The 14,106-nt window shown below is 40.8% G+C and overlaps 1 protein-coding gene across 13 annotated transcripts in view; it reads left to right on the top strand.

The window, feature by feature from the left end:
- Positions 1-200: 200 nt before the first annotated feature.
- The window catches only part of RREB1 (ras responsive element binding protein 1), a 140,604-nt gene continuing 126,698 nt past the window's right edge, over positions 201-14,106 (top strand). For 7 of the 13 annotated variants that reach the window (XM_073332105.1, XM_073332118.1, XM_073332103.1 and 4 more), the window contains exon 1: positions 769-1,112. In XM_073332105.1, coding sequence (XP_073188206.1) covers positions 956-1,112 — 157 coding nt within the window. In that variant the 5' untranslated portion in view covers positions 769-955. The other 6 variants (XM_073332116.1, XM_073332111.1, XM_073332104.1 and 3 more) reach the window with 5 other exon arrangements.

Genomic DNA, 14,106 nt, shown 5'->3' with positions numbered 1-14,106 from the left:
AGTACGTCTGTCTGTAAGGATGCAGGTCAGCTGCAGCCTTGGGCACATCGTGCCTACGGTTGGAAGTGTAGTGTACTAATGCTTGGAATGCTGCACCATCAGCAGCAGGCTTAAGTGCAACAGGCAGCATGGGCTTCTTCCTTTCCCAGTGATTAGGCGGCCGGGCTGAATGCGTGGCACCTGGCTGACAATGGATTAAGCAGCTAGAGACACGCACAGAGAGCGAGCGAGCGAGCCCTTCAGCGAAGATACTGCACCGTCCGCATCCCTGACGCTTTATCAGCCACCAGCACTCAACTGCTCTGCGCAACAGCAGCGTTTCCTCCTTACCGCTGGATCTCTGTAATGGAGGGGAGCAGCAGCCAGATGGTACATTACTAGCTAGATCCTTTCTGGTCTGGTAGCTCCGCACCCCACCCCCACCGCGCACCTCTCACTGGCTGGAGAAGTGGCCTGTTCTCTGTGGATGTGAATCGCCGCCGATTAGAGGGGACCGCGGCTATTTATTTAGGAATTGCCAGCTCGCAAAAGTTTCTAGGCAGGAAGCTGGGCTCCACGCAACTGGGGCGGAGGAGGAGGAGAGAAAAAAAAGTTTCGCTCACTTCTCTCCTTGGCGGAGCCCCTCCCCGCTCCGAGGGGAGAGCTAGAGATGCTGCTACTTGCAACAGGCTGCTATAGTAGCAGCGGCGGCCTGAGTAACACGTCCCCAGGAGACTAGCAGGAGCAACACGTGATGTGTCTACTTATCAGGGTGAGAGGGAGCGAGGCACCGCTGCGAGTGTGTGTGTGTGCGTGTGTGTGTGTGTGCGTGCGCGCGCGCGCGGGGGAGAGGGGGAGTGTGCGCGAGGGAGGGGGGCGCCCGCACAGCACGGCTGCAGAGGTGGAGGGGTCCCTCACTGTGCCCATCTTCCCCCCTTCAGGGAGAAGAGGAGGAAGGGAAGTTCCTGTGGAGTTGATGAACTTTGCACATCCACAGAAACGCCATTTTGATTCCTTTTTCCGGAACAACTTTGCGTCTCTTCTCTCCCTCCCCCCCCCCCCTTTCTCTTCGCCAACCCATCATCCGTGCATCATGTCTCGACGCAAACAGCCCAGCCCCAGCAAAAGCAAGGGTAAGTGCGACCGGACCTTTCTACCTATGCTCTGAACTCTGTTACAGAGAAGCAGCAGCAGTGTCTAAGTATGAGGGTCTTTTTTTTTTTTTTTAAGGGGGGGAAAAACTTTTTGGGGGGGCGGTGGAGAGAGGAGTTCAAGAGGAAAGTTCTTTTTTGATCAACTTTTTAAAGACTGAGAAGTTGGGGGTTTTTTTTCCGTGTGTGCGCGTTTCCTTTTTTTAAAGAAAAAAAGTTTTGGCTGGCAGTGGTGGAGATGATGATGAGTTTGTGTAGCCTCCCTCTTCCCTTCCACCCCCACCCCCCGCTCCTCCCTCCTGTCCTCTTGTCTCCTTTGCTCCTTCTCCCCCCCCCCCCCCTTCCCCTGTTGCAGACTCTACCAACCAGCAGCACCAGCAGCAGCGTTTTGCCTGCAGCAGGACCTGATGCTCATCCATATTAAACCGTCTGAGCTCAGGAATCTGGCCAGATCATCTCCCCCTCCTGCTGCAAAGTTTATTTTTAACCAGCAACCACCACAATTTGGATATGGCTGCGAGGAAGAAACTTCTTTTAACCCAACTCATCCCTTCCTCCTAAGCTATAGACTCCCTTTCCCTTAGCCTTTTTTTTTTCATGTTTATCCCCCCCTTTTGGGGGGGGGTGGATTAAAAAAACTTGAGATGAAGGCTCCTCTTTGAAGGTAGAAAACGTTTTATTCTGTACATCTCTTTGCTAACTTTTCGCCTTGTTTCGTTGATGAATCGAAGCATCCATGTGTGTCTTTAATTTGCACTTTGATACCTCTTCTTTCTCTCTTCTCAACCCCCCTCCGCCCTTGGGAGGGAGGTGAGGACCTTGCATGATCATGTGTGTCCTTTCCCCTTCCTGGCCTTTATTTGTTGTTGTAAAGTTACAAGCGCTCTGAGTCGCTTCTTGTAAAAGAAGTATTTGGCGTTTTCACACTTATTTAAATATGTTTGTATTTCTCTTTTCTTTCTCTGCCATTGTGCTGTGGCAGAGGCACATCTGTGTGTGTGTGTGATGTGGATTGTAGGAGGAAAGAAACACACACATCGTCACGAGTACAGGAAGGAGCCCGGGCAGCATCCGAAATAGGGGAAATAGTTCAGATCATATTTACTTTTTGTTCGTTCTTTTAAAACGGGGTATATTAGCTAATCCTTCGCTTGCTGGACCAGATCTTGCATAGTTCTCTGCTTCCTTCTTCGCGCTCCCAACTTTTATCCTTTACTCGTGTTGCAATTTTGTGAGTGTGTTAATAACTTTAAGTTTTAAGAGCTCTTGGAATAAGGACTTCTTCTTTTTGTAAAGCAAAGTTTTTCTCCTCTTCTCCCCCCCCCACCCCCCCATGTTGATGTGGACTAGTCAAGACTCGTTTCTTAGGAAACTGCGACCTTAATCGTTGCTAAGAAGCAGGGGAGAGGTTTTTTCCTCTTCTCTCTTCTGTTGATCAGCATATTTTCTCTCTCTGTGACTAAGTGGGAGTTGCAGTGAGGATGCAGATCCTCCTCCTTTGGGCTTGGTAGTCACTGCTACAAGAACCTGGTTCTCCTTTTCCCCCCGCACTTCTTTCTCCCTTAAGTGTAACAAATAATGAGCTTGCACAGGCTGGGCTTGGCACCATGTCCAGAGTTGGACTTGTTACACTCTGTAATATGGGTGGCTGGGAGGGAGAAGCAGCACTGGGAAGCGTGGCTTGTGTTGTGTACTCAACTTCAGTTTTCTAGTTGTGCAACATCGTGCTCCCAAGACAGACGCATCTTGTTGTCGGGCAGAGTAGGGTAGCCGGAGACGGAGACTAGTTGGAGATGCTTAAACTTTTTAGAGAAGGGAGGGGAGGGTGGTGGACTGAACTTTGTCATGTCGTTGATAAGTTTCCTCTGGCTCCTTCTCTCTCCCCCTCCCCCCCCCGCTTTTTTTTTTTTTTTACCTCTGAGTTACATTATCTTTCTGCGCTCTGCAATGCATCCTTGATGGGTTATAAAAGAGGAGGAGAGTATTTCTCCTTGCTCAGCAGATTTGTCCTCCCCAGCTCCTTACTGGGTAGAAGACAGAATGGGAGCCTAGATCCGGATGAGCAGTTCACATTCCATTACGAAATTCTACACGGCTTCAGAGCCACCAGCAGCACCACCACCAGTCCTCACTCCTCACTCACACATAGTTTCTTTTTGGGAGATGGGTGGGGTGGAAAGATAGTCGTCTTCGTTTTTTTCCCCCCCTCTCTCTTTTTAAACAAGGTGCAGATCTGTTTGGTTGGTTTAATAGCCAGATTATCTCTTCCTCCGTAGGCTGGATTGAATTATTTAGGAAAGTCAGTGGAAAAGATGGGGAGAATTTGTTTTTGTTCTGTTTTGTTTGTGGCTCCTAGGATGGGTGATAGCTGAAAGGAGCAAAGAGATGCTTTAATCCTGTGAAGGAGCCTATTGAAGTGATTTCTGAAAAAACCCAAAGTAGATCTTAACTTTCACCATCCTACTTTGCATGTCTTATGATTTAGATAAGATCAAATGTGGTTATGTGCTTCTGTTAAACTACATATTCAACTAGTATCTAAATGTGACTTGGAATAGTGTGGGGGAGAGAAAATAATCTTAGTCCTTTTTTTCCCTTTTCTCCGGCCCTTCTAATTCAGACCCTACATTCAATTACTGTGCTTTTTAAAATAAGTAATTGCTTTTTAACAACTACAGTAGAAGTTGTCAAAGACATAAATTGGCCTCCCATCTCTGAAGTTTATAGTGGAAACCTATTATAAGGTTGAAGTTCTGTGTTGAGACCTACTATTTTGAAGCACATAAAATATGTTACCACAGTTCCCTTTTTCCACAGAGTTTTTGGGTGTGTGTGAGAGGGATGCAGTGACTCATGGCCAGGCCAGCCATATTTGTTTTAGGTTTTAATTTTCCCTTTGAAGAGTTAGGGGTATATTCTATTGGTGTGCATGCATAATGCCTATTAGCATTAACGGGAGTTAGGTACATCCATGGGAGAATAGATCCCTTTGTGTGTTGAAACTCAGAAACAGCATGGATCCATCATCCAATCAGTCAGGTTACCACAACACTTCTTTTCAACATTCAGTGTGGAACACACCTAATGTCCTTACTTGCTACAATGCAGTTGGTCTGATCTTGATGCTTTTCTTTCTTTTTGATTAGGTATTCACATTTAGAACTTGACTGGTATCTTGTAGCTTTAAAACCCCCCATTATTTAGACACAGTTTTTTACACTTTCTACAAGCTTATTTTAATAGGAAACCGATTTTTTTAAATTGTCATCTCTTCAGTTTACCAGTCAATAATTTTCTTTAGCCATTAATTTATCTATCCTTTAACAATCCTTCCACAATATTATTTCTTACCAAAACATCTTTATTCTTGCAATAAGGAACTTGTGTTTTTTAGAATTAAAACAGAAGATAACACATTCTTTAAAATGTAGTTTCTAAAGCTTAGCTGTCCTTTTCTCCAAAGTTTGAAGTTTAATTTATTAGCAGATTTCAGTATAGTTGAGCACCTCAGTCTGACTCAGCTGGTACCGGAGGTACATCCATTCTTAACTGTTTACATCATTCAGTGACCTTTTGGTCATATGATCTTTATTTTGGATTTGAGAGTCAGGAGATTCCTGAAGTTTTAGGATTGAAAAAGCTGAATGTTTATGTTGTATATCAATAGTAATTTTAATAAACTCCTTTTAGTACCCAAGGTGAACACAACATATGAAAAAAACTTCTCAGTTTTATTTTCTGCAGTGCTTTTGTTTTTTATCTTATGGATTTTGTCATTTGTTTGGATTGATGGCATAGTATGTTCATAACTGCACCATGAATTTACTCTCCTTTATTTCGTGAAAACTCTGTTAATTAGAAACATAGTTTGACCTGTTGGAATTCTTCTTGAAATAAAAATTAATCTTGTACTTACATTGTATAGATTACAAAAATAGAGAGAGAAATCCCTTTGGTTATATTCATTATCCCTTGTAAAAGTAGGTGGTGCTTAGAAGGTCATAGGATAAGTGTTGCTAAGCAGCTAAACAGAAGGATGCTAAAATTAACCCAAGTGTACTTGTAAGGGATTCTGTTCTTTTTAAGTTTGTAAATAAATTTTTAGTTTACTTACAGTGGTTTTTAAGTGTCAGACAAAGATCTTGGAGTGAAATCTTGGAAAAATATTTAGGCATATGAGTAAATTTACTCACATAAATAGCCTGTTGGGACTACTCATGTGAGTAAACTTACTCATGTGCTTAAGTGTGTGCAGCATTGGGCCCTTAATTTGTGCCCTTTACAGATGTCCTCGAAGAGTTATCTGTTGTTCATTACTCTGTGAGCAACTCTGATGTATGTTGGATAGCAGCCTGTGCAGACAGACTTGGAAAAATCAGCACCAAAGATTCTACAGCAACAAGCAGAAAACAAGTACATTCTGGTTTGTTTAGAAAAGTTTTAGATCTTTTTCTGTGCAGAAAATCCTCTAATTTTTTGATGCCTGATAACTAAAATTGTCATATGTATTGGTTTACAGATTTAAAGCGTGTGAAATCATATGACATAATTTTCTTTAAATATTAACAAGATTTTTATTGAAAAGAGAAATATATGATTGGACCATTATTATGAATACATGTCAGGATCCACAGTCTCCATGATAATGTGACAATAAGGTTTTTTCCTAACTGATAATCGTTCCATTCTCTTAGAGGAGATTGGCAGTACTATTTTAAGTTCTGCTGAAAGTAACGAGGATGCCTACCTCTGTTACTCTTTCACCTCCTTTCTAAATTCAAACAAAATGGTTCATAGTTTGCATTATCACCAATGTTCTTCCTTCCTCCCTCCAGCCCCCCATCACAGCTTTAGAATGCATTTCAGGAGAGCAAACTGAAGCTTTGAAAAGGGGCCGAGTTTGTTTGCACTGTGTTCTCTTCATATAAATTTAATTATGACCATGGTGTTCATATACCCTGCAACTTTGCCGAGAAATGTGTTGGGAGATCACATATAGAATTGGGAGGAGGAAGAGTGTTCTCGCCAAGGAAACAATGGGACTAGCCAATTTCTTATTGTTGGCTGGGAGATCTGATTTGTTAGAGGCTGGTGTTGAAAATTAAAACGGGGCTCTTCTGAGGACAGTAAAAGGTCTACTTTCCATTTCTCGTATCTTTGTTAAAACAGCAGTTACAATGATTATGTTTCAATCACCATATATAAAGATGTTATGGATGAAAAATATTCCTTTAGGTGGGATGGGATCCAGACTGAGTAGAAATCCCACTCTCCCACCTTTCGCTTTTGATGATGTGCTGAAAAGTTTGATATCACTTTCCATGGGAAAAACAGAAATTTGCTTAGCTCTGCCTGGTCAGGTTCAGTTAGTAGTGTTTAATTACTAATTAATATAGATGGGCTGGGCTGGGAAGTACAGTGCTATGGGATACATCCAAACAGGAGTTGGAGGAGATTTGACTTCCTTTGTTCTTCCAGTGCAGAAATCTGATGATAGTACATCTTGGATGCAAACCAGTCATTAGCATTTCCCACCTTAAAAATTCTTTCAACCCCACCCTGGCCATCAATTTGTTTCATATAGCAGCACTTTAAGGTAGGACGTACATGATTTGAGAGGCTACAACTCTTAAGGCAGAACTGAAGCATCCTGTTCTTTGTTTTTGTGCTTACATGAATGATTAACTGCTTTGAAGCTAATATTAATATTGCTTTCCTGTGAAATAAAAAGTCTAGTTAGCAGGCAATTTGAAAAGATTTTTCTCATTTTCACAGTCCCGTAGTAGTGGAAATGGTTCAGAGTAAACTAGCCTGGAAAGGGCAATAAGACGTGTGGGCCAGATTCTGCTCTCAGTTAAACTAGAGTAAAACTGGCAGAGCTCTATTGTGTCAATGGAGTTTGTCTGGAATTACTCTGATGTAACAGAGCGGAATCTGGATCTCTGTTTCCTCTAGCAATCTGGAAGCATTCCGGTGAATCTTGTTTTTTAATAAAAGAAAAGGAGTACTTGTGGCACCTTAGAGACTAACCAATTTATTTGAGCTTTATTAGTCTCTAAGGTGCCACAAGTACTCCTTTTTGCGAATACAGACTAACACCGCTGTTACTCTGAAACTTGTTTTTTAATGGTACTTCAGCTTTCAGTTTGTCCTGCCTACCAATCAGTACACTAGTTGCCTGTGAATAGGTACTTTAGACAAAAGAAGTAGGTGACTGGGTGGAGACTGTTTATTCAGTGTGATTCAAACAAGTATTTGAAAGCCTTTGTAAAGTCCTAGAGACAGAGCAGCTGAATAGCTTAACTAGGATTCACCTGTAGACTCCCTGAGTTCCATGAGGATGGTATTAACTGGGTGGAGAAAAGCTATTGGAAACCCTCTCCCCAAGACATAGTTAGACTTGTGTACTAAATAGGCATTCTGAGGGTTGTTAGATTAAGGCCTTAACAGTTTTGATTACAACCTCCTCCCCACTCTGATGTTTGCATTACCATCAGTTTTTGTCGGGGAAGAATATTGAATGTAGTAACCTCTTGATAATCTGTATGTTATTCCCTGATAACCAGAAACTTCTACGCTTAAACTCTGTACCGTTCACTTTTTTTAATACATCATCTTAATAAAATTTTTAAATTTGAATTTCACTACTTTAAATGTTAGCATAGGGTCTTAGCATAGTGCAAAAGAGCTTTTAGCTAACATTGGTGGATTACTTGGATTTTGTTTGTCTTTTCATCACATCAGTTTGGAGGAAGATGTGAGATTTCTATATCTTTTTGGAAGCACAATGCCTGTCAATCAGATCAACTTGATCTCTCTCAGATTATAAACTGAAAACTAATATTCTTTTTTTAAACTTTGAGGTACATTTTTCAGACACTTCTAAGTCACTTCTGAGGCTGTGTCTACACTAGCACTTTTGTCGGTATAACTTATGTCACTCAGGTGTGTGGGGAAAAAAAACACCTGTCTGAGTGACATAAGTTACACCGACAGAAGTGCCAATGTGGATAGGTGCCATCATTTATTTTTTGAAGCTGGAAGATGAATGAACTTTGATAGCCAGATTTTAATGAGTTTCTGTAGGAATTTGATTCCTTTTTCGTTTTAAAGATGAGGGAAACAAAACATTAAATCCTAAAAATGCAGGTAGCCTTTGCTTTTGTCATCTGTATTTGTTTAGCTTGTTTTACTGAGGACACTGAGGATCTTTTCATCTTGTATGTGATGTAAGTGCTCAGAAGCTTGAGGTTTTATACCATACAGCAATTCATATAAATACATTATGCACATTAAAGCAGTAAAATTTCTCCATGGGTAGGTTGTTGTTGTTTCCATGTTTCCTTTTTTAACCCCTGTTTTATGGCTCAGCCATATAGATTTGCATTGGGTAGTCCTAACAAACAAGATCTTTCTTCTATTTTCTTTTGGGGGTGGGAGGGATCAGTTCAGAAATAATTTTCACAGTTGTCAGATTTGGTTGGGGGAAGCAGGAAGGAATTTACTAAAATTAGGTGGGTTTTTCTAATCTTATAAAAAAGTGCTTATCTTGACATAAAGAAGTCATTAGGATGCCTAAGTTCTTTCAGGTTTTGAAAACCTGAGAAGCAGCCAAGATATTAATGACCCTGTACTGTTCTGCATCCATGTGTGGAACTCTACTCTGGTGTCAGTGGAACTGCATGCATGCAAAGGGCAATATATGGCAATGAACTTTTAATGTGGTTGCCATGTGTAAGTCACGTGCTGTTACAGCTTTTTCCCCCCATATTCTTTTTACTCTAGTAATTTGTGTCACAGCTTGAATGTTTCACCATAGTTCATAAAACTTCTTTTTTTTTTTGGTTTGTTTAAATGAAGATACTAAATTACAGTAAGAATAATTGAATGCTATAGAAGTTAGAGGTTGAAAAGGCCTCATGGATTAAGATATTCCATTTGCAAATGCAAGGTACACTTCCCAGATGTGGGGTATAAGTGAAATGAGGGGTAACAAGTGCTTTTCTCTGTAGATGTAATTTACACTTTATGCTATTTGAAACAAATGATCTGTTTCTCTTTCTCAAGAGAGAATTTTTAACATCTCAAGATAGCATTTGTTTTCATCCTAATGAGATGGCCCAAATGTGTCAGTTTGTACATTTATATGACTTCCAAATGAGACTTAAAGTTGAGGCCCTGACAGCTTCTGGTAACTAATCCCACAACTTTCATGGCAGATGAGTTACTTTCCTACCCTGAAAGGTCCCATAGCAATGTTTGAATCAGTAAACATGTTAAATCCACTGTCCTCGTCCTTCTGCAATTTTAGGTATTTCTGTGCAATTTTAGGTAATTTCTGTGGTTTGTGATTGAGCAGAACTCCTGTTTAAGATCTGCAGCATTTGCTCCATTCTGTCTACCTAAACTCCTAACTCCCTTCACTTTTATGGAAGAAGCTTTTTTTCCCCTTCCTCACCTTTATTATTACTATTTTTTTATTTATAAAAAGACCAGACCACTCTGTAGCTTTGCTGTGCACAGAATGAATGCCATGCTGTCCCTAATTAGAGGCTAAATTTGAGTAGAGGGTGAAGTGTCATAATCATAGTGGATGCCTAGTCGCTTATAAGGAAGCCATGCACATTTTAAACACTGCAGGAGGGAACCAACAGAATCTGTAAACTCTGCAGCCCTATTAACTGCAATTCAGGCAGTTTTCAAGCTCTGCCTGCAAAGCTGGTGAAATTTGTAAGCTCTTTAAGTCTAGTTGCTCTGGATTTTTCATGGTTCTTTTTCCGCCTTGAGGGAAGAAAGCTAAGGTGACTCATCTTAAATGCTCAAAAGTCAGAAAATGAAAGTTAAGGTTCTCACAGGAACATTAAGTGGGCCATATTAAACATCTGTTGTGTGTGTGGTTGGTTGGTTGGTTTTTAATTATTCCTGCTTAGCCCTCTCCACCTGTCAGCCATGGGTACCATTTGCCTCTATGCTGCCTCCAAAATGTGTTTCCCCATTCTGGTTCCCTGGCAGTGGAGCTCCATTCACAGCTGTCCCAAGAACAATCTTCTACAACCCAGAGATTGTGTTAACCTTCCAGTGGATTCCCTGTGGGGAATGATAGGCAGACAGTGTGTCCCAAGGGTCCAGCCTTCCTTGGAGAAAGAGTGAGAGACACACATGGAAGATTCTTTTTTCTGTGTCTGGATTTAAGGGGCTTGTTTTGGGCCAGAGTTTTTATTTCCAGTATTAAGTTGCTCTTACTCCAAATCCTTCAGTGTGTGGGTTCTGCATCCACTATTTATATGCAATTGAAAACTAGTAGTCAGCTGGTAATATTCAGCACATACAATACTCTCAGTCAGCTACACTTTTAGATGTTGCAAGGCCATATAGAATGTTGAGTGACCTCTTGCAGAAGTATTTTCTGGTGCCTGATCTGACCTGGTTTTCTGGAAGCTGCTCCCTTGCATGTTCCGCCTCACTCATTTAACTTACAGTAAATGTTTCCATGTCTGTGCTCATTGTGCTTCCTTTTAAAAATGTACAGTAAAAAGTCTTGGGACCAAAAATAGTTTGTTCATGTTGGATGGGACGAAGACAACCACGCGTACCTGTCACATGCTCAGTAACAGTTCCTAGCAAGCGGTTTGAATACAACAGCTCCTTCCACAAATGCTAACTAATATTTGATTATTTAGAGAGAGAGTCAAATGTTCTTTGAATAGTCCAGATGACCAATGCAAATCAATGTAACATAAGTTACTATAAATATTATCTCAATAACACCAAAATAATGCAGAAATGAGTTGGTTTAGTACTCTAGTATTTCCAGGTGTGTAGGTGCAGACATAGCAAAAAACCCACCAAATTTGATTCTGTCCCCTTATTGGCTGACTCAGCCGAGAAGTCAGCAATTTAATGGATTAATTGAAGGAGGGCATAGATACTGAACAACTGCTTGCTAAAATATCCCATCTTATTGTTTTTGCTTAACCCATCCTTTCTTCCTCTTCCATTTCTGCCAACTTGTTTATCTCCTCCACGTCCTATATCCTAATTCCTAGATTATAAATTTTGGGGGGCATGGCCTCTTGACATATACCACGTTTGTCCAGTGTCTAGCACAATGTGGACCTGACCTGGTAGTCACTACTGCAATATAAATATTTAATAGTAACTTCCCTCTTACCCCTTGAGGTTGTCCTAATCTTGTGCTACTACCACCTGGGCTTCTGTATGTAAACAGAGGACTTTGGTTGCATTAGTTGGGCACTTCTCATGAATGCTTTGTTTACACACAAAGGAAAGGCATGCCGATTTTTCTATGCAGTGGCATCAGTAAATATACATGATTAATAATCTGTAGATCGGTTGTTTAGTTTTTGGGTTTTTTTAAGTTTTGCAGCGAGTATAGTCCTAAAAATTCTGGGTTTTTTTTGTTTTGTTTTTTGTTTAACTTCAGTGCACATCCGTCTAGTGTTTGAGGGTTTTTGGGTTGTTTTAGGCCTTGTTGTAAACATGCCAAGCGTTAAAATCCTGAAATGTAGAGGTTTGAAGAAGAACCTGGGAATAGAGCAGTGTGCCATTCTCTCAATAATCACATTGTTGATACAGTACAGAATTCTACTAAAATACTCACTCTTTCCATTCAAAACCTAATCTAACTTTCATTCCTTAGGGTGCAGCATAAATAATTCACGTTTAAGACTTTTTAAAAAACTGCATGCCAGCTAGGATGTATATCCTATGTCCTGGCTTATAAAGTATGAAAGTATATTGAGTAATGATAATCACTAGAAACAGACCCCCCTAGAGAAGGCTCCATTTTAATCAGGTTACCTGGATTAAACCAAACCAAAGGTAATATATGTAAGCGTAAGTACTAACTAGTTGAGTTTCAGAACTCCAGGGTTCTATTGTGTATGGGTTTCTCCCAATCAAATGCAGTTCAGTGTTACTAGAGCTGAAATAAGCTGATATTTGCCCATGGTGCATGGCAAACAGAGGTCAAACACTTATAAGGCCAATGATACTATGACTTGAATGCATGCAGCACGTTTCTTTTCTAAACATCTTTTGAAAAAAGGTATGACTGCATTGGTGCCATATATAACAGAAATGCATCTTCCCTCTAGCTTTAGCAAATGGATGCATCCTATCAAACTGTACTGTTGAGCATGTTTAGTCATGTTGCTGTAATAAGCTTTGAAAACAGAAATGGGTTTTGTCCTGCTGAGTTCATGAAGACTTTAATGAATTTGACTGGCTTGTTCTAGAAACTCTTTCTTATGTTTGCATCAGCCCCTTTCCATTCTGGTCCTGGGGTTGGGGAAGGAGGCTGAGAGTTGTGTATGTCTATAACACATTTTTTCTTTAAGTAATGTACAATAGTTTTATTAACCTCAGAGTGTAACAAGTAACCATTTTAATGTTTTGTGTTTTTAATCTTTACTGTAAATTATTTTATAGGTGTCTCTCTTCCTGGCATCTCAAGATGTTAGGCGTATTGTGTGTGGTGTGCAGCACTTGTGTATTTGCATTACTGGTACTCCTCTTAGTCCAGATAAACTGAGCGTCAGGAGCCTAACCTGTTCCTATCCTCTTTCCATCTTCCTGGCAATTTTCTTATTTTTTATTTTTTTTAAAAAAGAGGTCTCCCTATGAAATATGTGAATGTAAAATCTGCTCTGCATGTGTTGGTCATCTTTTTAACTCTCTAACTTGTAGCAATGCAGAAAAAGCCCTTCAGAACCCAAATATTGTTCATTAACCTGTTAGGGATTTAGTGTGTCAAAGGGATGGGGAGCGGGTCATGATACCTGTTGCTTGTGCCAGCCACTAATCATACAGACATTTAAATATATGCATAACTTTACTCATATGAGTTGTCCCATTTAAAGTCCGTCAAACTACTTGTGGGTTAAGTTAAATTAAATTTGGCAGGACTGGGGCCTACTTTTACTTTTCAAAAACGTTATTTGCGGTAAGAGACAGAATCTGCAACCCTATTCACACATTGAAGTAAACACTACTCAACTTGAGAAAGGGCTGCAGAATTTGGCCCACTGGGAGGTGGCTTTGAAGAAACGCTGGAATAAACGTTGCTATGTTCTTTAAAATTATATTAAATTAGACCTCTGAAGTATACTAAAACTCAAATGCAGTGCCTGCAATATCTAATATCTATTTAGTATCTATTTAATATCTATGCAGTGCCTGCAATATCTAATATCTATTTCAATCGCTCACACATTTTTTTTATTTTATTTTGTGCATAATTTGTTCAACATAGCATACTGGGCTTGGGCTGCAGAGCCACAATGTGCGGGCGGGAAGATGTAAAAACAAAGGTGCCTTAAAGATAATTTTTTCACTCCCTTAACCTGCACTGAACTGCATCAGGATCATCTCCCTTTTCTAGGTGTGCTGGCTGCAAATGGTCACCTGGAGTAAAAAATGCAGCTAAGGATTGACTTGGCTCCATCTCCTCTGGCCACACCCTCTTGTCCCTGCAGTGCTGCTAGTAGGGTGAAGGAGGGATACCATTAGAGTCCCTACAATGTCTCTGCATCACTGAGGAATCCCCTTATGTTCATGTGACCTTCCCTGGTCTGGTTAAGTCAGCTCTGTGGGCAGAATAAGCAGTGGTGCTGTACAAAGCAGTTACCCCAGAGAATGCACTCTGTTGCCATGGATTTGAAATGGCAACCTACAGCCATCCTGTCTCCCTGGTATCTGCATCACAAAAGATACCCACCCCATAGGGTAGGTGTGGTGGATTGTCATTTAAAGGTGGCCTGTCATAAGGACAACCTGGGCCTCAGATGTCTGGCAAGAAAATACGGTTGTTTCACTTATGACAGCCAAAACTAGGGGTTAACATTTTGATTGCATCTGATCTGAGGCTGGGAATGAAAATTAGCTTTCTGCTTCAGTTCGCATGGAAAGGCTGCCAGTGACCACTTCACCCACCCTGCAGACATGTGGGCCTGGA

This window comes from Lepidochelys kempii, chromosome 2 (genome assembly GCF_965140265.1).
Source record: "Lepidochelys kempii isolate rLepKem1 chromosome 2, rLepKem1.hap2, whole genome shotgun sequence".
Classification (NCBI taxonomy): Eukaryota; Metazoa; Chordata; order Testudines; family Cheloniidae; genus Lepidochelys; species Lepidochelys kempii.
This window is presented reverse-complemented; position numbering and strand designations above follow the sequence as displayed.